Source organism: Pan paniscus, chromosome 1 (assembly GCF_029289425.2).
Source record: "Pan paniscus chromosome 1, NHGRI_mPanPan1-v2.0_pri, whole genome shotgun sequence".
NCBI lineage: Eukaryota > Metazoa > Chordata > Mammalia > Primates > Hominidae > Pan > Pan paniscus.
The window spans coordinates 200,563,721-200,589,883 of record NC_073249.2 but is presented as its reverse complement, the minus strand read 5'-3'; the positions used below and the strand labels follow the sequence as shown (position 1 = coordinate 200,589,883).

The 26,163-nt window shown below is 55.0% G+C and overlaps 1 protein-coding gene across 18 annotated transcripts; it reads right to left on the bottom strand.

Moving 5' to 3' along the window:
- Positions 1-488: 488 nt before the first annotated feature.
- UBXN11 (UBX domain protein 11) lies at positions 489-24,826 on the bottom strand. Of its 18 annotated transcripts, XM_063593861.1 has the most exons (16): positions 24,702-24,734; positions 21,165-21,289; positions 20,935-21,040; positions 19,826-19,854; positions 19,057-19,155; positions 16,095-16,207; positions 15,572-15,626; positions 15,064-15,140; positions 12,349-12,475; positions 3,975-4,189; positions 3,617-3,694; positions 2,515-2,635; positions 2,295-2,398; positions 1,017-1,090; positions 802-942; positions 489-722 (listed from the first exon to the last, which is right to left on the bottom strand). In XM_063593861.1, exons 3-16 carry the CDS (start codon positions 21,003-21,005, stop codon positions 506-508), a joined length of 1,521 nt encoding a protein of 506 aa, XP_063449931.1. In that variant the 5' UTR covers positions 21,006-21,040; positions 21,165-21,289; positions 24,702-24,734; the 3' UTR covers positions 489-505. The 18 variants fall into 18 exon arrangements, with proteins under 18 accessions (XP_063449931.1, XP_063449930.1, XP_063449938.1 ...); XM_063593860.1 differs by lacking the exon at positions 21,165-21,289 and having other exon boundaries at positions 24,702-24,826; XM_063593868.1 differs by lacking the exon at positions 21,165-21,289 and having other exon boundaries at positions 2,515-2,614; positions 24,702-24,826.
- Positions 24,827-26,163: the final 1,337 nt, after the last annotated feature.

The following is a 26,163-nucleotide window of genomic DNA, read 5'->3' as shown; positions in this document are numbered from 1 at the left end:
TCTGCATGCCTGTCAGTGAGTGTGGCCATCCCATGCGCCTGTGTTGGAGCACAATGGCTAAGAATGAGTGTATCATGGGAGGTGGGTACCCAGCTGCAGTTCTGCTAATTTGGGGGCATGGGTCTAGTGGCAAAATGGCTTTGTGCGGTGTTGAAGTGTCCCCACGAGTTGGTGGGTCTGTGCCTGTGCACAGGTATCTGCTGGCTGCACACATACACAGTGAGGCTCTGCTGTCCCAGCTGAGAATGTAAACTCAGCTGGGGCCAGCTCCTTCCCCCCACCGCATCCCTCCCTTCACAGGATCCACTTAGCCCTTCTTGGGAGAAAGAGGAACCTAGAAGACAAAGACCCAGCAGCCAGGCCCACCAGCCGGGGCTCGAGTTACCAAGGGGCGGGTCGGCACCGCCCCCTCCCTGGCCCAGCTGGTCCCAGGCCTTTCCTACGTGCCTGGCGAGATGGCCCACCCAAGAGCCTGGCGGAGCAGCGGGTTGAGGGGGCGGGCGCTTTATTGGGGGCTGGGACTGGGTCCGGGACAGGGACTGGGGCCGGGACCGGGACAGGGACCAGGACTGAATTTCAGGCTGGACTTCGGGGCTCGGCGTGCCCGCAGCAGCAGTGCTGCTTTGGGCACAAGGCCTGCAGCCTGCAGCGTGAGTGTATCGTCCTGGTAGAGGGTGGGCGGGAATGTGCTGAAGATCTCAAAGGCAGAGGCATCCATGACCCTGGGGACCAGGCAGAGCAGATCAAGCTGGGCAGTGGGACCAGAGCCCCTCTGTGGCCCTGGCCCTGCCCTGCGCCCACCTGGCCTGCGCTAGCAGAGCTCGCACGTCCCCAATGGTGTTGTCAGGCTGCATCATCAGTAGGAAGGCCTGTTCCCCATTCTCAGACTTGATGCGCAGCATGGAGAGCGGGGGTGCCGGCGTGTTGGGCGACTCCTGGCTCCTGCACAGCCCAGAGGCCATCAGCGCTCGGTGACCCAACGCCCCCAGGCCCTCACCTCCTCATCCTGCCCTCACCTCTCTCGCTCAGCGGCCAAGGTGGGCGTCTCCACCACAATCTCCTGGATCCGGGCAGGCAATGGGCAGCAGTTCTGGAAGGTATCAGTGGAGGCTGGACAGAGCCCTAGGCCCCATTTGAGTCATCCCCGCAAACCTTAGAGGGACACATCCTTGACCAGGGACAGATGAGACCAGTGAGCAAAGCGGGAGGGGGTGTTCTGTATAAACCAAGGCCAGAGGAGAGGCAATGGAAGGGGAAGAAGGTTCTGGGAGGCAGCCCCATGGTTCCCCCCAGGTAACCCCCCGTTTCAGTCTAATGGAGACAGAACCCCACACAGACAATGATTAGGCTGGAAGCCCACCCCAGCCTGGGGTCAGGGAAGGCTTCCCTCGGAAAATGACAACTGAGCTGTGACTGAAGGATGAATGGGAGTCCTTAGAAATGGAATGGATGCAGGGATATTCCAGACAGCATCAACAAAGATCCTGGGGTCAGGGAAAGCTTCCTAGAGGTGGCGACACATTTGGGCAACTGCCAGCATTATGTGTGGCTGAAGCTGGGGCTCAATTGGACTGGAAGGAAAAGGTTGGTGTGAGGAGGGGCCTGGCAATATAGGACGGGCCTTGAGTGCCAGCATAAGGAACCTGGCTTTATCTCAAGAACCACTGGAACATTTCAACAGGGAAGGCAGCCTGAAGGATGGTCAGCAGGGGCAGGAGTGGCAGTGGGAGGCAGCTGTCTGGGAGAGACACTCTGAACCCTAGACTAGGGTGGTGGGTGGTGGGAATGTGGAGAAGGGATGCATCTGGGAGAAGTTCTGGGGGTGGACAGACCAGACAGGACTTAGCAATGTGTGGGTGAGGGAGGCAGAGGAGGCCTGAGAAACTAAGGTTTGGTGCCTTTCACAGGTGGACACCTAGGAGGAGAAGCAGAATAGGGAGCGAGGAGACAGAATGATGAGGGCCAAGGAGAGTCTGAGGCAACCACAAAGGGAGTACGCAGTACTGAGTTGGATATTTTGGCCTAGACCTTGATGGGGTGGCCTGGGCCTTGGGCTCACCCCTGGCCTGGACTCTGACTTTAGCCCTCTTACAGCTAACCCACCTGCTTTCCGGGGCCCAGCCAGTGCCCTCACCAGCCTCACAGTTTCCAGGAGACAGTGGAGCAACAGCTCTGAGGGACTCATCAGGTGCCTCAAGCTTGAGCCTTCTGACAAGACACTGTTCTGGCAGGCTGGACCAGGGCTGGTGCTAAAGTTCCCCCAAGAGGGCTGGGGGAGTTAGCATTGGCCTCACCTGCAAGGTGTCCCTGATGGGGCCCCGGATGTCAATCACCTCGCCTTGCCGGATCACAAACTTGGGGAGCCTGTTCAGAAATTTCTCAGCAGTCATCCTGGAACCTACAGGGAGAGTTGGGAACCAGGGCCCAGGAAGGACTATGAGTGGTGGTGGAGCCCCCCTGGAGTTTGTTCTGCAGTCCCCCAGCCCCCTGGCTCAGCCTGGAGGCCAAACTCACCTGGGTGCTCCTCCACCCTGTCCAAGGCCTTGTGCATCCGCTGCCTGCCCACCACACGGCCCTCGCCTGGGAAGGGGTCCAGTCCATCCTCCAGGTAGACCTGATTGCGCAAGTCACTCACCTGTCAAGAAAGAAGGGCAACGACGGCAGCGGACCCAGCTCTTCAGCCCTTGGCCCCACTTTCATCCCTATTTGCCTAAACACAGGCCAAGGGTATGGTCTAATGCAACCCCCATTTTACATATGAGGAAACCCAGGCCTCAGGAGAGCCACGGTTCGTACTGCTGTCATCTCCCTCAGCCCTGCTGCTCCTGTAAGCACCCCATCCACGCCAGCTGAAGCTGCAGTACTGACACCCTCCTTGGAGACCCCCCTCTCAGGAGCCTACCGTGAAGGCAGAGTGTGAGGGGGTCAGGAGAGGACAAAGCCCCTGCTTTTTTCCAGTCTGCAGCACAAACCGCATCATCGTACATGTAACCTCACTTGCCTTATCAAGGCATAGCTCCGAGGCCCCCGTTGTGGCACGAATGCCTTAAACACCCCCGCGTCATGACTCATGCTGTTTCCTGAGCCCTGGTGACACATGCTCCCTCCCGGACACGCCCTCAGTGCGGCACTAACCCACCACCTTCTAGAACACGAAGCCTCATGGGCTCTGGTGATGGCACCTACCCATGGGGCCAGCTCTACCTTATGTCTTTGAGTCCCAACATCTGTCCCCTATGCTTTGCATTTGTGGCTCACAGCACTGCCTCCCACCCTACCCAGATAGCTTCAGGAGACTTGGGGGACAGCCGGGCCACTTCTGCAGGGACCCCAGGTTGTCAAGGTGTCCTGAAAGCTGGGGAGGACTAGAAGGCAGTGGCCCCGCAGCCGAGGCTGTCTCCAGGGTGCCAGCAGAGGGCGCTGCCTGCTGCTCTGTTTCGGGCCTCTCCGCTCCCTTCCCAGCCCGGCTTCAGACTTATCCTCCTGGAGGGCATCAGACTGGGGTCCCCCAGGGAGTGCAGTGGCTTCCCCTCAGAATGGGAGGTGCCTGGGGAGGCTGTGTATCCCCACTCCCTTCAAAATCCCCAAAGGTGTGGTTTGAGGAGCAGCTTATCACCTTAAAGGGGACCCCATTGGGGTACAGTCGCTGGAGCTCTGAGGGAAAGAAGCCATCCAATATGTCTCGGAGGCAGCGCTGCAAGGGGAGAGGAAAAGTGAGGGGGTGGCCTGGGCCTTGGGCCCACCCTGCCCTGCCACTGGTCTGGATGGCAGGCCCTAGATCCAGGGTCACCCAGTGCTGCACTCTGGAAACATTCAGAGTCCCAGGCCTTGGGAGAGGGGCCTCTGCAAGTCATGTGTGGGCCTGGGTGCCCCGTGGAGGGCAGGCTGGGCCTGGGGTGAGCTGGCTTCATCATCCCCAACTAACAGTGGGCAGCAGGGGCACTAGAGCACCACCCCCCCAACACCGCTCCTACCTGTGTGGAGGGATCGTAGAAGGGCTGGAAGGGCCCGTCAAACATCATGATGCCATTCCGGTAGAGCTTCAGCGGGATGGGCTCGAGGGTACGCAGCCGTGCCCCGCCGGGCACTGGTGTCACTTGGGTGTCACCCTCTACCACCAGCTCACTAAGATCCTGCAGGCTGGCCAGCAGCCTGTCAAAGTCCACCTCAGGGGGTGCCAATGAGTCCCCTGGCAAAGAGGACAGACACCTATGAGCCGCCTTTTGGCTGTCATGTCCCTAGCAGCCCTAGCCTCTGTGGCTCCCTCCCAAGCTGGGCAGTGGTCTTAATGTCTCCTTAACTGACTGCCTGGGGAAAAGGAAGGACAACGCTAGATAATAACAGCAGCTGTCTTTTATTGAGCACTTATTTTGTGCTAGGGGTTTACTATCCATATTCCATTCCCACTTCTTATCAAGCCTATCTATAAAGGCTATAATCACCTCCATTTTTTCAGATGAGGAAACTGAGGGTTAGAGAAAGTTACATGGCTTGTGAGGAACACAGTAGTAAGCAGCAGAAGCAGGATCTGATCCCAGATCTGTGTCAGGCACTGGGTTGGCAGCTGAAAAGCACAGGGCAGAGCTCCCAGCTCTGGATCGAGGCCTTCTGGGTTCAAATCCCAGTTCCTCCCTTCTATCTGTGTGACCTTAGGTCATTTAATGCTTGTGCTGCAGCATTCTCTTCTAGAATGGATGACAGTAGTATCTGCCTCCTAGGATGGCTGTAAGGCTCCAAGAAGTAACCATGTAAGAGCCAGCTTGGAACACGCACCCTGTCCATGTTTGCTACTGTGCCCAACTCCACCTTGCACACATGGTCCTTACGCCAACCCTGAGGCTTAAGGCAGGGGTAATTACTTTTATTTATTTGAGATGGAGTTTCACTCTTGTTGTCCAGGCTGGAGTGCAATGGCACAATCTTGGATCACTGCAACCTTGCCTCCTGGGTTCAAGCGATTCTCCTATCTCAGCCTCCTGAGTAGCTGGGATTACAGGCATGAGCCACCACACCCGGCTAATTTTTGTATTTTTAGTAGAGATGGGGTTTCATCATATTGGTCAGGCTGGTCTCGAACTCCTGACCTCAGGTGATCCGCCCGCCTTGGCGTCCCAAAGTGCTGGGATTACAGGTGTGAGCCACCACGCCAGGCTGAGGCAGGGGTTATTTAGTTCCATTTTACACATGAGGAAACAGGCCCACAGAGATGAAAAATGACTCGTCCCAAGCCACTTGGTGAGAGGAGGAACTGGGAAGGGAGCCGGGGCTGACTCTCAAGTCTGTTTCCCCCACCCATCTGCACCATCAGGAGAGGGAGGTCAGAAGAGGGACAGATGGCTCTCAGGGAGGATGTAGGGACAGCTGCTGGCCAGAACAGATATGGGACAGATCTTAGGTTGTGCAACTATTTCTGGGTCACAGACCCCTTTGAGAAGCTGACAAAGCTCTGGCCTCCTCTTCTGAAACACGTGTGGCGCATACAGCTGTGCACTGGCTTCAGGGGAGAATACGGAGTGGTGGGGACAGCCGTGACAGACAACAGAGCAGAAAGGTGGAGGGCAGGTAGATGCTGGCTGGGTACAGACCAGGGGCCTGTTCTGTCATCTTTGATGGGACCTGGCCCCCAAGTAAGTCATCTGTTTGGGTGTGCCCTACAACACACCAATAACTTTTGGGGCCTCAGAGAGGCTGTTTTTCAATAGGACAAGCAGGCTGCGGCAGGATGTGGGTCAGGGCTCTGGGGACCTAATTCCTTTCCTCTCAGTGGTGCAGTGGCTGTACCAGGGAGGTGCAGATGTGTTTCCTGTTGCTTTTGCAGCAGGTGAAATGGTAGGCCCCAGCTGGCCTTCTCCTCTCCCCTATACTTCCTACCATTGAAGGGGCTATACCTGCCCCCAGCCCCTCCGGGGGCTCCCCACATAGTCCCTGAGATTCCCAGGAAAAACTCGCCTAACAGAATGATACCAAGACACTTTTCTTTTAACAACTGCCTTAAAAACAAATAGGCAAACCTAAAAACAATAGCAGAATAGATCATCTCATACAATGCCTGCCTCAACCCTCTTTTTTTTTTTTTTTTTTTTCCGAGAAAGGGTCTCCCTCTGTCACCCAAGCTGGAGTATAGCGGCACAGTCATGACACTGCAACAGTGACCTCCCGGGTTCAACTTATCCTCCCACCTCAGCCTCCCAAGTAGCTGGGACCACAGGCAGGCATCACCACACCCTGCTAATTAATTTTTAAAAAAATTGTAGAGATGGGGTCTCGCTGTGTTACCAGGGCTCCGTCTTCTTTATAGATGGGGAAAGTGAGGCCCAGAAAGGTCAGATGACATGGCCTGATCAGACCAGACAGAGCCAGGAAGAGCACCAAATACACCAACTCCTAATTCAATGCTCCTGCCGCCTCCCAGGGCCTGGGGTTTTTCAGGCTGATGAACATGGGTGGTTGACATGGGATGGGGTGAGACCAGGGAGGATGCCAAGAAATGACGAAGGGGAAGAGAGAAGCTTGCCAAGAAAACGGCCCTGGCTTAAAGAAGTAAAAGCAGGTGGCCCAGGCAGATGCTGGATATGATAGAGTGGAGATGAGACCAGGGGCCAGGAAGAAGGAACCACAGCTCTGGGCAAACCAGCACTGAGAGAATGAGGTGGGAAGAGCTAACACAGCAGGGCCTTGTGAAGCCAGTGAGCCCCCACCACCCCACCAGGGTTCAACTGAGGCCTGACCCGTGGATGGAGAGAGGTGCAGTTGGGGAGTCACACAGCAGGAGTAAGGTCAGAGGGCAAGTCCTAGGTCTGCCCTGAGCTAGCAGCAGAACTCAAATGGAAAGGCACTTCCTCTTTGAGCCACAGCCGTCCTTTCTGTGCAATGGGGAGATGGTAAGAACCCTGTACTGCCTGCAAGATCCAGCTGGTGAACCTGTCTGTAAATGACAGCCCTGTGCCAAGCGCCAGGAGGCAGGCATCACCATTTCTGTTTTACAGATAAGGAAATTGGGCCTTATGAGCTGTCACGCCCCAGATCATGCAGCTTGCAGGGCCCAAGTGACTCAGCCTCAGTGCTCAGTGATCACATAGGCTGCCTCTCAATATTGGTTCTTGAGAGGCTGCTTACTGGGGTCCCTTTTCCAGGGAGAGTGGCAATGCTGGGAGATCACCTCTGAGGCCTCATCCAACTTTGAGAGCCCACGAGTGTATTAAAATGAGAAGGGAGGTCAAGTCCAAGCTCTTTGTCCCAATTCCCAAGACCCTTACTTAACACCCAGCCAACCCTCAACATGCCCCTCGCCTTGCGCTCTGGTGGGCACTGGAGGGCACTTCCGAGCTCTGTAACCCTGGGTCTCTATGGGCCTCAGCTTCCTCTTCTGTACGATGAGGACGATAAAAGTTTCCACACTTCACAGGGCTGCTGTGAGGCTTGGAGGAAGCGTTTGGCAGATGGTGGCTGTTGTTGTCCCTAGCACCGCCTACTCGTCGCTGGGCTCAAGCTGTGCCCACTCACCCCTACCTCCTCCAAGAAGCCTTGCTAGGAGCCACCCCCAACCTGCCTTGAGGCTGCACGCCTGGAGCCCTTGCGCCTACTCCCTTGGCCCTCGTCACAGGCCGCTGCTTTCTGCTTGCTTGTTTGCCTTCCAGCCATGCTGGGCACCCCTTGAGCTCAGGAGCATTGAGCCCTGGGCCTGGCCCAGAGTGGCTGGGCCACTAAAAGCAGGGTTGGATCCTGCTTTCCAGAAATGTCTGAGCACCCGTGCTCTGCTAGGCCCTGCCCATCATGGCGATGCCCACGCCCAGGGTCCTGCCATCCTCAGGCTCAGACTCAAGTGAAGAAGACGGGGTGGCAAATGGCGACAATGGCATGTGTAAGTATCACTGTGGGGGCTGTGGAGCCCAGAAGAGGGCCAGACCCTACCATGCTCAGTGGAGAGGTGGCAGCCCCTCACTGCACAAGTGCCCACGGCACCCCGGCAGCTCATGCGGTGCCGCCCTCCATGTGCCTGCCCTTGACCCTCAGGCAAAGACGGCTGCAACAGGAAGTGGAACCACTATTACCACACACCTGCAAGCCAGGCCCCGCTCTGGGGACTTTACTGCAGTCACTCTGCTCTTCAGAGGAGCCAGTGCAGGAAAGGAGGCCCTGCAGGTCTGGTCCCCGCCAGAACACTCAACCAGCCTGTGGACTGGCAGAATCTGAACTCAGGCCTGCTGGGTCCCACCTGCAGCTCTCTCTGGCCCCTGCCATTGAGCTACGCACCACCCTGTCCCCACCTCATCATGTGCAGATGACTGTTCCAATGTGCTCTGATCATCCAAGCCTGGGCACACGGGCATCACAGCCAATCACATGCAGCTACACACACCCTTGCCCATGTGCCAAGCACTGGGACATGCATGACAACAGCTAGGTGACAGTGGCTGTCACAGTTTATTACCACATCCATTCAGTGGCCCTAGGAGCCTCAGCACGACTGAGGAGGAAATGAACTCAGAGGGGGTCAGCGATCTGCCGATCTGGGGTCTGACCCGACCTGAACCCTGCCTCAGCCAGAGCTTTTAGCCCCTTCCCTCAAGCAGAGCCCTCCCCACAGAGCAGCACAGCCCACACAGGGCAGTCAGAGTTTGCTGGCGGAGGTTGGATTTGCCCTGAGCTTCAGAGGGGAGGGAAGTGGGCAAGGCGCTCTGTGGGGACAGAGCAGGAGCAAAGGCTGGAGGCAGAAGTGCAGGTGGGGAGGGGTCAAGCCAGGTGGCTCTGGGATTGAAGGGCAAGCCCAGGGGCAAGTCACGCAGGCTGCGGAGTCAGGGGGTCTCCAACCCAGACTCAAGAGTGTGGGGCTTGAGAGGAAGGAGGGAGGCGTGTGGGGTGCTGGCAAGGAGAGGTGGAGCCATGGAGGGAGGCAGGGACTGACTTGGGTAGGGGAAGTGGGGATTTCAGAGGGGGATGAGAGGGTGAGGATTCTCAGGGGAACAGGGAAGGAGTGAGGAGCTCAGAGATGCAGAGGGTGGGGGGGAAGGGAGAACTTCAGAGCTGACCAGAGCTCTCAGCCCCGAGGCCCAACACCTGGCCCCAGTGGCGTGTGACCAGAGCAGGACTGTCCCTTTCATGTCTCCACGGACCCTGAAGCACCTGGCACAGCATGCTCTGTGACGCTGGCAGAGAGAGGGGGAGAGTGAGCGATCCAGCCTGAGGCCAAGCCCCTTCATGGCCCCACCGGCCCTCCTCCCTAGGAGTCCCAGGCTCCAGAAAGTTTGATCACCCCCCTGGCTCGGCACAGATGGCCCTGGCTCACCCTCCACAGGCCTCCACCCCAGCGCCTGTGGGAGCCTCTCCAACAGAGGGAGAGCAGAGCAATCAGCCGAGTGTCAGGCAGGCCAGCGGGGGCCAGGCTGTGAGCCTGAGCCCCCTGGGCAGAGCAGGGTGGCACCTGGGGAGAGAGGAATGGGACGCAGGAGAGAGACGTCCCAGGAACAGAAGCTGCTAGCGTCGAAAAACGTCATTCATCTGGCAGAAAGAGCCGAATCAAGGCCCCCCGCCCATGCTGAAAAAATCAAAAAACAAAAGAAGGAAGAGAACGCACGGAGGGACCACATATATGGCCAGGGCCTCCAAGATGGAGGGCAGGGTTTTTCACAAGTTACTTTGACTTGAGGCACTCAGAGCACAAACAACCAAACAGGGCAGAGTAGGAATCCACAGAGCCAGGTCCAGAAACCAGCCACCTGGCAAGGAGCAAGGAGGTCCCCCCTGGCCAGGAGGAAGGCTGCCCTGCAACAAGATGGCAGGCCTACCTGAAGCCTGAGCCCAGCCCGCCACAGCAGGGCCCAGGGTGCGGCACTTGTGGGCCTCTGGCCTAGATCCAGGATAGACATTCTTAGAGCACCTGCAGCCACCCGATAGGGCCTCACCTCTCACTCATGCCAGGGGTCCCTCGAGAACTCTCCCCACGACACCCACCCTGGGTTCAGTTAGAGCTTTGGAGTTGGCATGCCTGGGCCTACAGTGCCCTGGGCAGCAGGGACACGCTCCCCTTCCTAGCATCATAGGGACTGCACAGCCCCCAGCTTTGCTGTGTCCCAAGTGTACTCAGCATCTTTCCCACAGCTGTGCTCCCTCGGGTTATCCCTGACTCCTCCGGTCCTCTCCCTCATGTAAAGACACCAAGGCCACGGATTCTACTTAAATCTCTCTGCCCATCCCTTCTCACCATTCCCACCCTCAAGCTGGGCATCATCTCATCTTCTGCCTCAGTGACCAACTGCCTTACAGTGGGCTGTCAGCCTTAAGTCTTGCCCCTCTTCCCTCAATAATGAGTCCACAGACTCCTTAAGTGCCTCCCTTTACCCATCTGTGAAATGGAGTAACTCCTGGCCCCTGTCAAGGCTATGAAGATGCTGGCAGGGCACAGTGGCTCACAACTGTAATCCCAGCACTTTGGGAGGCTGAGGCAGCAGGATCACTGGCATCCAGGAGTTCAAGACCAGCCTTGGCAACGTAGCGAGACCTCGTCTCTACAAAAAATAAAGAAAATCAGCTGGGTGTGGTGGCACGTGCCTGCAGTCCCAGCTACTCAGACAGCTGAGGTGGGAGGATCACTTCAGCCCAGGAGGTTGAGGCTGCAGTGAGCCATGATTGTGCCACTGCACTCAGCCCAGGCAAAAGTGAGACCCTGCCTCAAAAAATAAAAAGAAAAATAAAGAAAAGAAAAAAGAAAATGCTTTGAAAGCTGCAAATGGCTGGGCGCGGTGGCTCACACCTGTAATCCCAGCACTTTGGGATGCCGAGGCGGGAAGATCACGAGGTTAGGAGTTTGAGACCAGCCTGACCAACATGGCGAAACACTGTCTCTACTAAAAATACAAAAATCAGCCGGGCATGGTGGTGGGCGCCTGTAATCCCAGCTACTCAGGAGGCTGGGCAGGAGAATCGCTTGAACCCAGGAGGCAGAGGTTGCAGTGAGCCGAGACTGTGCCATTGCACTCTAGCCTGGGCGACAAGAGCAAGACTCCATCTCAAAAAAAAAAGAAAGCTGCAAATGGCACAAAAATGGGAAGTGATGTTTTGAGAACAAGCAGTGAGGGCGTTGGACCCTGAGATCTGGGGGGATCCAGCCAGAGCCCAGGCCTAAACAGGAGGCAGGATTCTCATGTTTGGAATCTGGGTTTTTACCTAGCAGGAAACCAAGAAGGTGTCGTCATCTTCCAAATGGGCCCCTTGGAAGCTGTGCTCCTATTCCCGTGGGACCACCCCTGCCCTCAGACTTTGGAAACAACAATGGCTGCAAGGCCAGAGCTAGGCGCTCTGCGTTTAACTCATTTGCTCCTTGTAACTCCCAGGGAAGAACACTCCTGTTTTGTTGATGAAGTGAATAGAGGTCATCTGCCCAAGTCACACTTGGGATAGGAGGTAGAGTCGAGCTGAGGGCCCAGGTGTGCCTGACTCTAGAGCCTGGAGAAGCATCTTTTGGGTGACAATCTCCATTCTTTGAAGAGAATGGGCCTGGTTTTCAGAAATGGCCAGTTTTATGGACCCAAATCTGTGGGTCTATAGGAGGGGACTGTGGGAGGAATCCCTCTAGATATTAGAAGTTAAAAATAAGACATGGTAGGCCAGGCGTGGTGGCTCACACCTGTAATCCCAGCACTTTGGGAGGCCAAGGCGGGCAGATCACGAGGTCAGGAGTTCAAGACCAGCCTGGCCAACATGGTAAAACCCCGTCTTTACTAAAAATACAAAAATTAGCTGGGTGTGTTGGCACACACTTGTAATCCTAGCTACTCAGGAGGCTGAGGCAGGAGAATTGCTTGAACCTGGGAGGCAGAGGTTGCAGTGAGCCAAATCGTGCCACTGCACTCCAGCCTGGGTGACAGAGCAAGACTCCGTCTCAAAAAAAAAAAAAAAAAGACATGGTAGGGGCCCACAGAACCAGGTGGATTCCAAGGGCCATAAGCAAACCTGGAGAGGGAGGCCAAACCTGGGAATTTGGCAGCAGCTTCTAGAACAGAAGGATTGCTTTTTTTTTAAAACGGCAACAGCTTCCAGATTGGTGGTGTTTTGTAGACTATGTGACCTGAGGCAAATGAGGCCTTGCTACCTCTTGTATCTCTGGGTCTCTGACAGATGAGCAAGAGAGCAGAGGTGGGACCGCGGAGAAGTGGGCCAGCAGGTTAAGTGGTCAGTGGTGGAGGCCAAGGCTGCTCCCACATTGTCTCAGGGGCAAGTTGTGGGCTCTCAGGGCGTCTTGGGTCAGGGACCCGGGCACGAATGAGATAGGCCTCTGGGGAGCTGCCGGCCAACAGCAAACTGTTGGAGAATTCCTTTTGAAGAGGGCCTGGGGCAGACGCCCTGCTCTACCTGGCTTCCAGAACTTCTTGGCTGTCATCCAGTCCCTCTCGCCATGCTCTGAGACTGTCTTGCTCTCTGAGTCCTCCTGGTCCATGGGCTCGCCCACCCACTGCAGGCCATAGTCACTGAGGAACCGCTGTGGGAAAGAAGGGGGAGATGCAGGGGCACCGTCAGCTCAGCCCCTTCCCAGGGAAAGGCAGTGTCAGCCCAAAGCCCAGCCTCAGTCTGCAGGCAATGGGGCCCCCAGAGCTGACCAGACAAAGGGATGAGTAGGGGGATCTTGCCATTTCCTGGCTGTGACCTTGGAAAGCCACCTCAGTCCCTAGAGCCTCAGACGACTCCTCTAATAAAATGGAGTGACAGTTCCTGCCACATAAGCTTGTGAGGAGGGCTCAGTAAGATCACTCAGGTCAGCGCCCAGCCCATGCGAGGGCTCGGTAAGGTCAGCCTCCTTGGCTGCAGGAATCACGTGGCCTGGCCCAAGTGTGAGAAGGAGGCAGGGCTGAGGGATGTGAACCATGTGCCAGCCTCCCTAGGGCTTGGCCGCATGTCCCCTCTGCCACAGGAAACTTCTGGACTGTCTACATGTCCACACCCCGACTTCTTTTCTCAAGCCACTCTAACCTGGCTCCATCGCCATACCTCTCTGAAACTGCTCAAGGTGCTGCAACCACCAACCTACCCGCTGCCAAGCGCATGGGCACATTTCTGTCTATCTTTCACCATCTGCTAGTTTTCCTCCCATCTCCTGGGCTGTTCCTTTCCAATTTCCTTCACCGTTTCCCCTTCCTATCCAACACCAACTCATGGGGGCCCAGCTCCATCCACACGCTCTCCCAAATATATACGACAGAACCCAAATTTGTATTTATGCAGATTTCACCCGAGCTCCAGACTCACATTTCCAACCGTCCACACTTGGATGTCTAATGGCTGTGGCTCTTGTCCCCCTGTCAAACCTCCCCCGTGCCAGGTTTTCCTGTCTCCAGAAATGGCACCCCCTCCACCTGGGAATCCTCTGTGGCCCATTCCTCCAGGATGACCCACAAGGCCTGTGGTGCCCCCTCCAATGCAGCCTGGAACCCATCCACTGGGCTCCATCTGCTGCCACCACCCTAGTTCAAGCCACCGTCATCTTTCTCCTGGACAATCCAGGGGCGGCGCCTGCTTCCCCCGTCCTCTCCTCACCCACACCACCCACCCCCACAAAGCAGGGTGGTCTTTTTGTCATGCCACCTCTCAAACAGAAGCCTTCCAATGGCTTCCCATTTTTTCGGGACAGGATCCAGCCAGAACCACGGGCGGCTCCAATGTGATGAGGCCCCCACGACCTCTTCTCTTTTCCCGTTCTTCTCCTTCCTCCACACAGCCACCGACCGCAAGCCAAGTTATGTGGCGGGAAGTGGCACCTTCCCTGTCTAAGGCCTGGATCCTCTTACCCCATTCCCCTCCTCACTCACCAGACATCATGCCCAATGTCACCCCCGCAGGTGGTCCCCCAACTTGCCTCTGTGGTGTCACCCATTTCATCAAGTCACAGCACTCTCTGTACTTGTGTACCTGTGTACTCGTTTGTTCCCCTCCCCACAGACTGGCAGCCTCATGCAGGTGGGGGACCATGTCTGTCTTGGTCATGCTCTGCCCCAGGCCTGCCCCAAGCAGATCCTCCAGATGAGGCTGTTAAATGAATGAAGTGATAACTGTGTGGCGGAGACGCATGCAAGGGCAGTCATGCCCCTGCCCCGAGGCTCTGGTGCAGCCCTCACTGCCTGTGACCACTGCTCGGGGACAACCCCAGGTATGAACAGCTTGGAGTGGGAAGGGCTCTCAGCTGCAATTGGAGGTTTGCTGCCAAGGTTTTAAATTAGATTGGGACTTTGGAAACCAATTCTGCGTGGAGAGGGAGAGAGGCTGAATCCCAGGAAGAACTTCTGGCAGGGCCCATGCGTGCCTGGGACCCTTCCTTGTGCCTGGTGTCCCTCTAGTTCCCTTGCTGTTTGAATGGGTCTGTGAGCGGGGGAAAGAAAGGTGACTGGGGTCACTGAGTCCCCAGTGAGCAGAAGTCACAGCCAGAGGCAGCAAATTGCTTAACCAATTCAGTGCTAGGTCCTGGGTGCACAGTGACATACAGGAGGAAACTGCTCCCTCCGTCGTGGAGTTCAGAGTCCCACAAGGGAAGAGAGATGAGGCACTGAGAAAGCACGGGATGGAAAACCTGCCTAGGAGGCCCGGGGGATATGACTGAGGACAGTGGAACTGACCTGGGGGAGGTGGGGAAACATTTCAGCAGAGGGAACAGCAACAGCACGGCCCAAGGCCCTGAGGTGGGAAGCAGCTCCATGAGGTCAAAGACCCAGAGGAAGGGCTTCATGGCTGGAGGGGAGAGTGGTTCAAGCTAAGATGAAGAGGCATGCAGGGGCCAGTCCGCAGGGGCCACAGCGAGGACTGTACAATTCAGTTCAGTGGGAGCCATGAGGTCTGCTAAGCAGGGGAGAGGCATGTTCAGAGGGCCCAAAAGCAGGGGTGTGCCCCAGCCCCAGACACCTCCCTGGCTCTTTAAAGTCTGGGCCAGTCCTGGGTAGGGAAATGCAGGGCAGGGTCCCTGGGTGGGATGTGACGAGGAGAGGCCCAGAGAGGTGGGCTCGGACCCAGCTCCTGAGGAACATGCCGTGAAGAGCTGGGGACTGCTGGCTGCCCGCATCCCCCGGGGCCCAGCTCTCTCACCTCCATCTCCCTGACCTGCCGCTGCAGCTGCATGCACATCGTCTCCAGTTCCTCCTGCCGCTGCAGGGTTGCCTCGGCTTCAGGGAAAGACAGGGACAGGCTTCAGCTGCCCCAGCAAGACACTGCCAGGTCACCTCTGCCCTGAGGGTCATCTGGAGAAGCTGTTCTGGGGATCCCCCAAGAACTGCCTCTTGGCCCCCCACCTCTCTGGCCTCTCCTCTGACCCCGTGGCGGTGCCTTGATGGGCCCTAGGAGGTTGCCACTCCCCTCAGAGCCTCCTCTCCTCCACACTTCAGATGGGACTCGGTCCCATGTAGGAGGGCATGGAGTGACTCCAGCACTGTCCTGGATATGCTGCAGCCCCTCTGTGGGCTCAGCTGTCCAGACCCCACCAAGTAGTCAGCTTGATGCTCTTGATGCCAGAAGCCATTGTGAAGCTTCCAGGAGCCCTGGGCCCAGGGGAGGTGCCTGACTGGGGGTGCAGGTCAGCCCTCCAAGAGCCCCCTACCTGGGTGTGGCCGGAGGGTCTGCACCAGGTCCTCTAGGGCCGCTATCTTCTGATCCTGTAGCATAAGACACAGGGTGAGCACAGGGCCTGTGGTTCCCAGAGCCCTGCCCAGACAGGAAGCTCCAGAGCTTTGCCTACGTTGGATGCTGGGGAGCAGCAAGCCCCTGCCACCCTTTGGCATAGCCACTTCTCCCGGACCTCAGATAACCCTCGCAGTTCCTCTGAGGTAGGGAGAGGTGCGGCCCACACCTGAGGACCCCCACATCTGAGGGTGCCGTGCTCTGCTCAGCAGTCCACTGTGCCACCCAGTCCAGGGTCTACTGGGTCCTGCTCAGCTGAGGGGAAGACCCCCCAGCCTCTCGGCTCAGGTCACAGGACCTAGATCAGGCCCAGGCCACACCTGGTCCTCAAACTGGGCAGGTCAGTGTGGTAGACGGTTCTAGAATCACCCACCCTAGTCCAACTCCTGGCCTCCCCAGCCCAGTCCCTCCACCTCTCAGACCGGCCCCTGGCCCTCTCCCACCTGGAGCCCCACCTTGGACAGTATCTCATCAGTCTGGGCCTTCACCTGCTGCTCCAGGTCCCACAACTTCCTCGTCATGAAGGCCATCAGCTCCGAGTCATGAGATGCAGGGACTGCCAAGCACACAGTCTTTAGAGCCCAGACCTAGAGCCGAGGCTGAGTTGTGGGGGGGAGGGAGGAGGATAGGGGTCCCAGGAATGGAAATGAAGGTACTGAGAGCAGCTCCCACTGGCATCATAGGAACTGTTCTAAACACTTCATGTAGATCAACCCCCTGTAATCCTTGAAACACACCCAGGAGGTAAAGGAACTGTTTTAGGAAACTGAGACACAAAGGGATCAAGTAATTTGTCCAACATATACAAGGAAGTGGTGTAACATATGGGTGACATCACCCTGAAGCATTGCCAAGAATTTCACCCTCGATCTAATCAAACCTCCAAATCTAGTGTCCAGTTGGTACGCAAAACGGCAGATAGAGGAGTGAGGCAAACACCCCACGGGCAAACTGCCAGACAAAGCCAGAATGCGGGGCACTGTAGAAAACAGTAGCCAGGGCCGGGCACGCGGTGGTTCATGCCTGTAATCCCAGCACTTTGGGAGGCCAAAGCAGGTGGATCACTTGAGGCCAGGAGTCCAAAACCAGCCTGGCCAACATGGTGAAACCCTGTCTCTACTAAAAATACAAAAATCAGCCGGGCGTGGTGGCAGGTGCCTGTAATCCCAGCTACTCGAGAATCGCTTGAACCCAGGAGGCGGAGGTTGCAGTGAGCCAAGATCGCACCACTGCACTCCAGCCTGGGTAACAGAGTGAGGGATTCTGTCTCAGGAAAAAAAAAAAAAAAAAAAGTATGAAAATGGAAAAGAAGAGAAACCTACAGGAAGAAGCAGGCCTTTTCCTTTTCTTCCCCTAGACAGTGTCCTTTCTATGTATGAAGCAGGAACCGCGGCCATCATCCTACAACCACATGAGGCTGACATGTCAAGGCAGGTTCAGTGGAAAGATGGAGAAACCTGAGCCCCTGATGATGTCTTGGAGTCACTGAATTAACACCCCTGGAGTTGCCTCTTTAGGATTTCTTTGCATGTGGGATAACAAAACTTCCTTAATGTTCTTGTTGGCTGAGGAAGGGTTTTCTTTGACTTATAGTTAAATGCATCTTAATTGACAAACATTTGGGAACTGTCTACACATGGAGTGCAGGTGAGCTCACTGGGGCACAGTGGACACAGAGGAGAATCCAGGCCAGAGGAACATCACATTGAAAAGCTGAGGGCCTGGGTGCAGTGGCTCGCACCTGTAATCCCAGCACTTTGGGAGGCCGAGGCGGGCAGATCACTTGAGACCAGGAGTTCGAGACCAGCCTGAGCAACATAGAGAAACCCTGTCTCTACTAAAAATACAAAAATTAGCCAGGCATGGTGGTGTGTGTCTGTAGTCCCAGCTACTTGAGAGGCTGAAGTGGGAGGACTGCTTGAGCATGACAGGTCGAGGCTGCAGTAAGTAGTGATTTGCACCGCTGCACTCCAGCCTGGGCAACAGAGCAAGGCAGTCTCCCAAAAAAAAAAAAAAAAAAAAAAAACCTGAGAGAAAAAAGGAGGTGGTGATGACAGCTAAGAGACAGAGCCTAGAAGCAGAGGGTAATGGGAGGGCAGCAGCTTGGTGCCTAAGAGCTTGGTGGAGGTCCTGAGAAGGAAGGAGCAGTGGACAGTATAGGACACTGCTGGCAGAGAAGTAAAATAAGACAGGCAAGTCCTCATCTGTTACCTTGGTAGGGACAGATATTGGCTGGGAGTGGGAGAGGAGGGGATGACAGGGGAAAGCAGGGAGAGGACACCTGGAGCTCTTTCAAAGAGAGAACCTGGTTGCCATGGTTACTACTGAAAGTGACCTGGCTGGGTATGGTGGCTCATGCCTGTAATCCCAGCACTTTGGGAGGCTGAGGCAGGAGGACTGATTGCGCCTGGGAGGCTGAGGTTGCAGTGAGCCATGATCGCACCACTGCACTCCAGCCTGGATGACAGAGCAAAACCCTGTCTCAAAAAAAATAAAATAAAAAAGAAAGTTGACCCCAGCCAGGGTATAGGAGATCTTGGCTTTGTGGTGAAATGGCCACAGAACCTTAGGCCAGGCTCTTCCTGTCTCTTTTTCCACCTCAATTCCCTCCTCCGGTAAAATGGAAGGGGCCTGAGGGAGAATCATCAGGCCCTTCCCTATGGCTGGCCTCCTGATGGGCAGCCACCACGCTGAGCACCTCGTGTGACAGGCGCTGGCCAGGGGCCTTCCACCGAGGAGCATCTCATCGAATCCTCCCAACACGCTGCCCTCGCTGTTCCCATGCCCACTTCACAGAGGAGGCCTCAGAGACAGAGAGATGCGAAGTTGCTTGCTCAAGATACCACAGCTAGTGAGCTAATGGAAAGTTCTAACCTTATCCCCAGCATCCCCAGATCCCACCCAGCACTCTGCAGGGCTCATCCCTGCCTGCCCATGTCTCCCCTTTTCTCAGACCTGCTAAATCCCCACTCTGGGAAGCCACCCTGATTAGCCCCATCCCACTTTAGGTGCCTCCATGAGCTCAGCATTGCCACAGCCCTCTGCCAAGCTAAGCAGACTGTCTAGGCGACTTTGGGCCTTGCCAGAGCCCTGCAGAAGCAGGAAGCTGAGCTCTACCCTCAGGATCTTCATCCCTCTCTGACCCTGAATCCTGAGCCCACTGATATCACACCTGGTAACTATAGCCACAGCCTGGCCTGGGGCTGGGCCTCCGCCTCCTGAGCTAAGGGTGGGGCTTGTGTGGCTTTATGCCAAGCCAGGTCCCTGCCACAATCAGCCAGGAGTGGAAGCAGCTGCCTCAGACCAAACAGGCGAGAGGAAGGGCCATGCCTCTCCAGGCCTTGCCCCTTCTCTGGGGCCCCCTCCTGCAGCCAGGACCCAGACCCTTCAGGCCTCTGCTCTCACCTTGCCGACTCACAGGGGCACCTATGCCGCCATAGCAGGAAGGGACTGAGATCTTTTCTTCTGAGCCACACCCATCACTCAACATGTCCACCTCATCTTCTGCAGACAGGGATGCCTAGGTCACCGCTCTGGGGCGGAGACCCAGAGGAAACTCAGGCCCTGGGCCCTCGCCAGTGTGACGCGGCCTATGCACTGTGCCCCAGGGAGTTTGAGGAGAGAGAATTCACAAGGCTGGGGAGCAAGGATCCAACCAGAATGGGGCTGTTTTGGAGTTCTTCCAGTCCTGCTCCCAGGGGGACTGGCATGGCCAATGCCAATGCCATGGTGGAGAGTTGGGGGGCAGGGATCCAAAGGCCTGAGCTACAAGAGTCAGGGTGGCAATGTATGGACAGGCCTCCCAGGAGAAAAGGCTGTCACACTGGAGGAGGCTGGAGGGGGAAGGGGGGCTGGGATCCAAACCCCTGGGCTGGGTAATCTCTTGGCCCTCACTTGGTTTCTAGGTACACACTGGCCAGTCCCACAGTGGGTCAAGGGGTTCAAATGTGAGTGGCAACATCTGTGCCAAGGGTATGGGGCCTCCTAATCTGAGAGCTTCCAGGAGGGAAGCCCAGCCCTCGGGGAGGACAGCATGGGAGCTGCACAGAACACGGTGGAGGCCGCTGCTCCAGCTGACAAGGGCCTTTCTCGTGTGATTTCTCTCCATCGGTCCAACTGTAGGAGGTACAAGCACATGAGAGGCAAAGAGGGCATGAGGGCGGGGCACACTTACCATCTCCATAGATGCGGATTCCTCGCCTCCTGGGAACCCAGGCAGGAAGAAGGAAGAAATATAAGTTAGGGCCCCTGGAATGATACCAGGGATAAGGCTCTGGGCACCGGACTTCAGCCAAAGCTCAAAGAGATGGAAGCAGGGCCTCTAACTCCTGAGGACTTCCAGCCCCAAATCCCAGCCCCAGCCTGGGGTGAGACAAGGGACAGGCTTCAAGGTGTCTGACTTCACCCAGTGGAGAAGGATGGGGAAGGGGTGAAGAGCAGAGTCTTAGGTGGGAAGACTACAAGGCTTGCAAAGCCCATGAGCTCAGCCCCAGCTCTGCTCTGCAAAGGCTGTGAGGCCTGTTGCTTAACCTCTCTGAATCTTCTAGGCCTTAGAATGACTCAAAGTGGGGCCAGGCGCGGTGGCTGGTAATTCCAGCACTTTGGGAGGCCGAGGTGGGCAGATCACGAGGTCAGGAGATCGAGACCATCCTGGGTAATACAGTGAAACCCGTCTCTACTAAAAATACAAAAAATTAGCCAGGTGTTACAGCATGCACCTGTAGTCCCAGCTACTGAGGCTGAGGCAGGAGAATCGCTTGAACTCAGGAGGCACAGGTTGCAGTGAGCCAAGATCGTGCCACTGCAATCCACAGCCTGGGCGACAGAGCGAGACTTGGTCTTAAAAAAAAAAAAAAAAAAAAAAAAGACTCAAAGTGGTATTCCAGAGAGCAAGAAGAGAGGTAAAAAATGTTTTGAAAACATGAAAGTGCTAGACAGATGTAAAAGATTCCCTTTACTGAACCCCACACAGGGCCTGGCCCAGGATAGGTCCGTAGACCATCTGTGTTTGCAGAATTAATCAATGAACAGTGAATGAACAGATGGGATGCCAAGCCACTCCTACAGGGCCCATACCTTACTAAAAGCACAACCCAGTTTATGCTCAGATCCAAAGTTGGGTGCCCCAGAAGAAGGTATAAAGAAAAAGACAGTGGTCAGGGAAGGCTATGTGGCCCTTCTTTGTATTCCCCAAGACACTAGGAGTCAACGTCCTCTGGCCATGGAAGGATGGAAGAGGATACAGAGGCGGGGACAGAAAGACCCCTGAGGCTGGCTCCTTACCCAGGATTCACAGGCTCCGAGGGCAGGGGCACTTTTCGGGTCTTGCTAAGGGAGGCCAAAGGTGAGCTCATAGTTCTACTTCTAGAATCCAGCTGTCAGGAACTCCCTAGAGGAATGCAGGAAGTCAGCCCCTGGGGACAGACTCAGGGCTCCAAGCCCAGGGGATAGCCTGAAGTTTCCACTTCCCTGGCTACTCTTCCTAATGGGAAGCACTGTCTAGGCAGCAGTACCTTTTGCCTCTTCCACTGTCTCCACAGAGGTTTCTGGAAGTTTCTGTTATCTGCCTGCTCCTCTGGGTATACGGCTTTCTGCTCTGAACTGAGAGACCTTTGGCCTGGTGGTGCTTGGGAAAGTACTGTGAGGGTGGGATGGGATGCAGAAATGAGTCAGAAGCCTGGAACTTTCCCAAACTTAGAGCCTGAAAATGCTACTACCCAGGAGGCTGTCCGTCCATCAGCCAGCTGGGTGACACAAAGCCCAAGTATCTCCTTCCCTCCCACCAGAAACCAGGTGCCACTCCCAACATCTCAGAGCCAGAGAGGCCAACCCACAGGCAGGATTCAATCAAGACACAGGCCAAGGTGGGTGGATCGCCTGAGGTCAGTGGTTCGAGATCAGCCTGTCCAACATGGTGAAACCCTGTCTCTACTAAAAACACAAAAATTAGCTGGGCATGGTGGCGTGCTCCTGTAGTCCCAGCTACTTGGGAGGCTGAGGCACGAGAATCGCTTGAACCCAGGAGGTGGGGAGGTTGCAATGAGATGAGACTGCACCAATGCACTCCAACCAACCTGGGCAACAAGAGCGAAACTCCATCTCAAAAAAAAAAAAGACACAGTCCATGTGACACCAAGGTTAAGATGCCAGGTTTTGCCACTCACTGGAGTAACCCATCCTCAGTTTCTTTTAGTATAAAATGGGGGTCGTAATAGTACTGGCACAGGCAGGGTTCTGAGCAGATTCAGAGATAACAGAGAAGGTCTAGCCCAGCGCCAAGCTCAAAGGAAGCACTGAAAAATGTGAGTTGGGGCTGCTGTTGTTTTTGCTGTTGCTGCCACATAGGAAGCACTCGTAAATGTTAGTTTCCTTTCCTTCCCTCTTCCTTCTGGAAAAAGGAGTGCACCTGAAGGACATAATCGAAGGCTACTACTCTATTCAGTAAATGACCTCAGGTGATCCGCCCCCCTCGACCTCCCAAAGTGCTGGGATTACAGGCATGAGCCACTGCACCCAGCCTGGACCAAATTTTTTAGGACAAATCCAAGAAGTTCCACTTTGAAGATGTCTGGTTCTGGCCTCAACCCTACTTCTGAAGTCAGTCAGCAAGGGAATCTGCTGCCTGGAGGCAGCCTCCAATGCCTTCACTGCAGAGTTTGAGAATCATGCCCTGCCCCTTCCTTGGAAGGAGCCCTCCTCAAGGATCAGGCCCAGAGTTTCTTCACCCCCACCATCCAGCCTCCCAAATCTGTCCCCACCCTGCCCCAGCCGCTGCCCTGTCTGGGCAGCCTCACAGGTTGTATGGCCAAGGCTCCCTTCATTAGTTCCCATGTGCTACCAGAGAGATCTTAAAACATAAAGCAGGCCGGGAGCGGTGGCTCATGCCTATAATCCCAGCACTTCTCACCCACAGAAAAAAATTCAAAATTCTGGCCAGGCACGGTGGCTTACACCTGTAATCCCAACACTTTGGGAGGCCGAGGAGGGTGGATCACCTAAGGTCAGGAGTTCAAGACCAGCCTGACCAACGTGGCAAAACCCCATCTCTACTAAAAATACAAAAATTAGCCGGGCTTGGTGGCAGGCACCTGTAATCCCAGCTACTTGGGAGGCCGAGGCAGAAGAATTGCTTGAACCCAGGAGGCGGAGGTTGCAGTGAGCAGAGATTGCGCCATTGCACTCCAGCCTGGGTGACAGAGCAAGACTCCATCTCAAAAAAAAATTCATAATTCCTTGATATAGGTGACCTGGTCCCTGCTTATGTCTCCTGACCTCATCTCCCATCTTGCCGCCTCCCACACTTGAGCCACCTCAACTTCTAGCAATGCCTCAAATGCATGTGTATCCCCCCTGCCTCAACCTCAATCCCCCCACTCCCAGAACGGTCTCCCCACTCCTACCTGCACCCTTCCCTTGGCCAGCTAACTCTTTTTTTTCCCCTTCAGTTTGTTTTTCACTTATATTTTAGCTTTTTATTTGAAAATTATTATAGATTCACAGGAAATTAGGAAAATAGTACAGAAAGATCCTTTGTATCCTTCACCCAGCTCCCCTCAATACTTTTTTTGTTTTGTTTTTTGAGATGGGGTCTCGCTCTGTCGCCCAGGCTGGAGTGCAATGGCGCAATCTTGGCTCACTGCAACCTCCGCCTCCCAGGTTCAAGCAATTCTCCTGCCTCAGCCTCCCAAAGTGCTAGGATTACCGGCGTGAGCCACCCCACCTGGCCCATCTCTATAATTTTCTTACTTCAAAAAAGTTACACAAATGGAATTATACAGTATGCAACCTTTTTCATAAAACAGCTTTGAGATATAATTCACATATTTCACCTTCTTACAGTGTAAATTTCTTTTTAGTATATTCACAGAGCTGTACTACCATCACAATTTTAGAACATTTTCGTCAGCCTAAACAAACCCTGTACCCTTTGGCAGTCACCCCCAACTTACCCTCCAGCCCCCACCCCTTTTCCAAGGCAGCCTTAGGCAACCACAAATCTACTTTCTGTTCTATAGACTTGCCCACACTGCACATTTCATATAAATGGAATATATACTAAAATATACTAAAAATTGAAATTTACACTTTAAAGGAGTGAAGTATGTAATACGTGAATTATATCTCAATAAAGCTGTCATAGGGAAAAAAAAACAAAACTCCTAAACCAAATCCAACATTTTCGTCAAACTCACTTCCTCCCACTTCCCCCTTCTTAATGGGACCCCATCACCCAACCACATTTTTTCTCTTCCTTCCCTCTTACGCCATCTTGCCTCTTACATCAAACCCTGCAGGCTAAACTCTCTCATATATAGCTGCCCCTTTCCATGGCCACCGTCGGCCGTCCTAGTGGGACTCTCACTGCCCATTCTGGGGGCTGTCACATGGCCCCCAACTGACTTCCCTACTTCCAGTGTCACTCCAGTCCAGTCCGACACATTGTCTCCAGGTTAATCTTCTCCCAGATTACAAGGGCCCCTGAGGGCAAAGGCTGCATTTCCCTGTCCGTTTGGGGGGACTCCTGAGGGCAGGGGCATATCTCTTTCTCCTTCAGATTAGGGAGCCCTGAGGACAGTCGCCTAACTCCTTCACTTTGGGGCTTCCAAGGGCAGGCCTGTGACTACCCCTCAGGCCAAAAGGTCCTTAAGGCAGAGTTGTCACCCACTTCAGACCTGGCTCTGAGAGCAAATCTCTGTACCATGCCTCTACATCTTTGGAACCAAACTCAGTGCTGTGCTTGACTCACAACATTCTTCTTCACACCTCCTCGGCCTCTCCGTCATCCCCAGAGCCCAGAGCTCTGGCGGGGACACGGTCCGGCCCGCTGCCAGGACTCCCTAATGCCCCCAGGACGCGCTCAGGGAGCGACGTCTATCACGATCTAACCCAGCCCTGGAGGCCGTGTCGCCTCCTTCCGCCTCCACGCGTAGTCATGGTAAGCAGGGTCTTGAACCTCTCCTGTGGGAGCCGCGGAGCTCGCAGGCCCTCGGGGCTCGGGCTCCAGCCTGCGTGGGGACTCCAGCGGCAGAAAGGTCTTAAGCCAGACTCACCACGCAGGGCCGCTAGCCGTCCCGCAGCGCCGCCATCTTGTTGTCACGCGGTTTCCTAGGCGACCAGGACCCGTGCACTTCTCATTGGCTAGTTTGAGGGAGGCCTGAGCAACCTGCAGACAGCGAAGGTGGATACAGTCGCCTGTGCTCGGATTCTATTGGCCCACAGAGTCGGTATTCTTCGCGGGCGAATCCCAGAATGCACCGCTCTGAGAGGGCTCCAGGTCCGGGCGGGGGCGGGGGGGAGGTTCGTTCCTACCTTCAGGTGCGGGAGGAAGGAGCCTGGGATTAGGTTAATGAAACTGCTGGCAGCCTCACATTCAGGACCTGAATGTGTGATCCCGACAGTGCCGCTATTTTGCTAAATTGATCTTGGGAGGAATTATCCCTCTTAGCTTATTTCCCCATATGATCAGTGTTGTAACACGAAGTACTGTAATACTTCACGGAGGCTGCTTTGAGGATGGATTGCAATGATGCAAGTACTTAATAAATGTTTCTTAAATCTGAGTTTCTGTGACAAATCCTTGACCAGACTGGCGCCCGGAAGGGAGGCCCAAATTCTAGTTGCCTTGTGTTAAGAGTTGGGTAAGACAATTTCCCCTCCCTGAGCCTCATCTGTAAAATTGTGTTGGATTAGACTCAGTCACCAAAACAGCTAAAGGCAGTTAAGACCACGAACTTTGGAATTAGGAGTCCTGGCTCCTTACTGTGTGTTCTTGGGCACTTTATACACCTTAGTTTTTATATCTGTAAAACAGTGATAATACCTACCCCCACTGGGTTGCCGTGAGGATTAAATAAGGTAATGCAAAGTACACGATTTTAAAGGGGAAAGCCGAAACAGAAACACCTGTAGAGAGCACTTTTTCAAAAACGTTTCCTGCTGTTAATCATCATCATCATCTCTCCACCCTTTCAGCTGTGATGGTCTGGGAGTTTATGATTTCTGATCTCAGGCACTCACTTCTTTGTGCCCAGGTTCAAAAGCCCTTTCTCTGCACAACCCAAGAGTGTTTTTCTGTTGCTTTTTTTTTTTTTTTTTTTTAATTTTCCGTTTGACTTTCTAGCCTACCACATTCAGGGAAGGGTAGGCTCTGCTCACTGCAACATCCGCCTCCCAGGCTCAAGCTATCCTCCCATCACAGCCACCAGTGTAGCTGGGACTACAGGTGTGCACAACAACGCCCAGCTAGTTTTTGTATTTTCTTGTAGAGACGGGGTCTTGCCATGTTGCCCAGCCTGGTCTCAAACTCCTGAGCTCAAGCCATCCGCCCATCTCTGCCTCCCAAAGTGGACAGCATTCTTTATATGCAAATTGGAAGCTAAAGAGAGCTACTACTACTGAGTGCCAAGTACCAGATGGTAACATGAAATTTACAGATGAGGGCCGGGCGTGGTGGTTCACGCCTGTAATCCCAGCATTTTGGGAGGCTGAGGCAGGCGGATCACCTGAAGTCGG

Bases quoted from the DNA above. Each gene is read 5' to 3' on its own strand.
- UBXN11 (XM_063593860.1), bottom strand. From the start codon at position 21,005: ATGAGCTCACCTTTGGCCTCCCTTAGCAAGACCCGAAAAGTGCCCCTG. The intron at 15,627-16,094 runs GTGGGAGAGGGC...CTTATGCTACAG, and splicing joins TGTCCAAGGTGGGGCTCCAG to GATCAGAAGATAGCGGCCCT. The intron at 4,190-12,348 runs GTAGAGCAGGGC...CCTCTTTGCCAG, and splicing joins CAAGAAGTTCTGGAAGCCAG to GGGACTCATTGGCACCCCCT.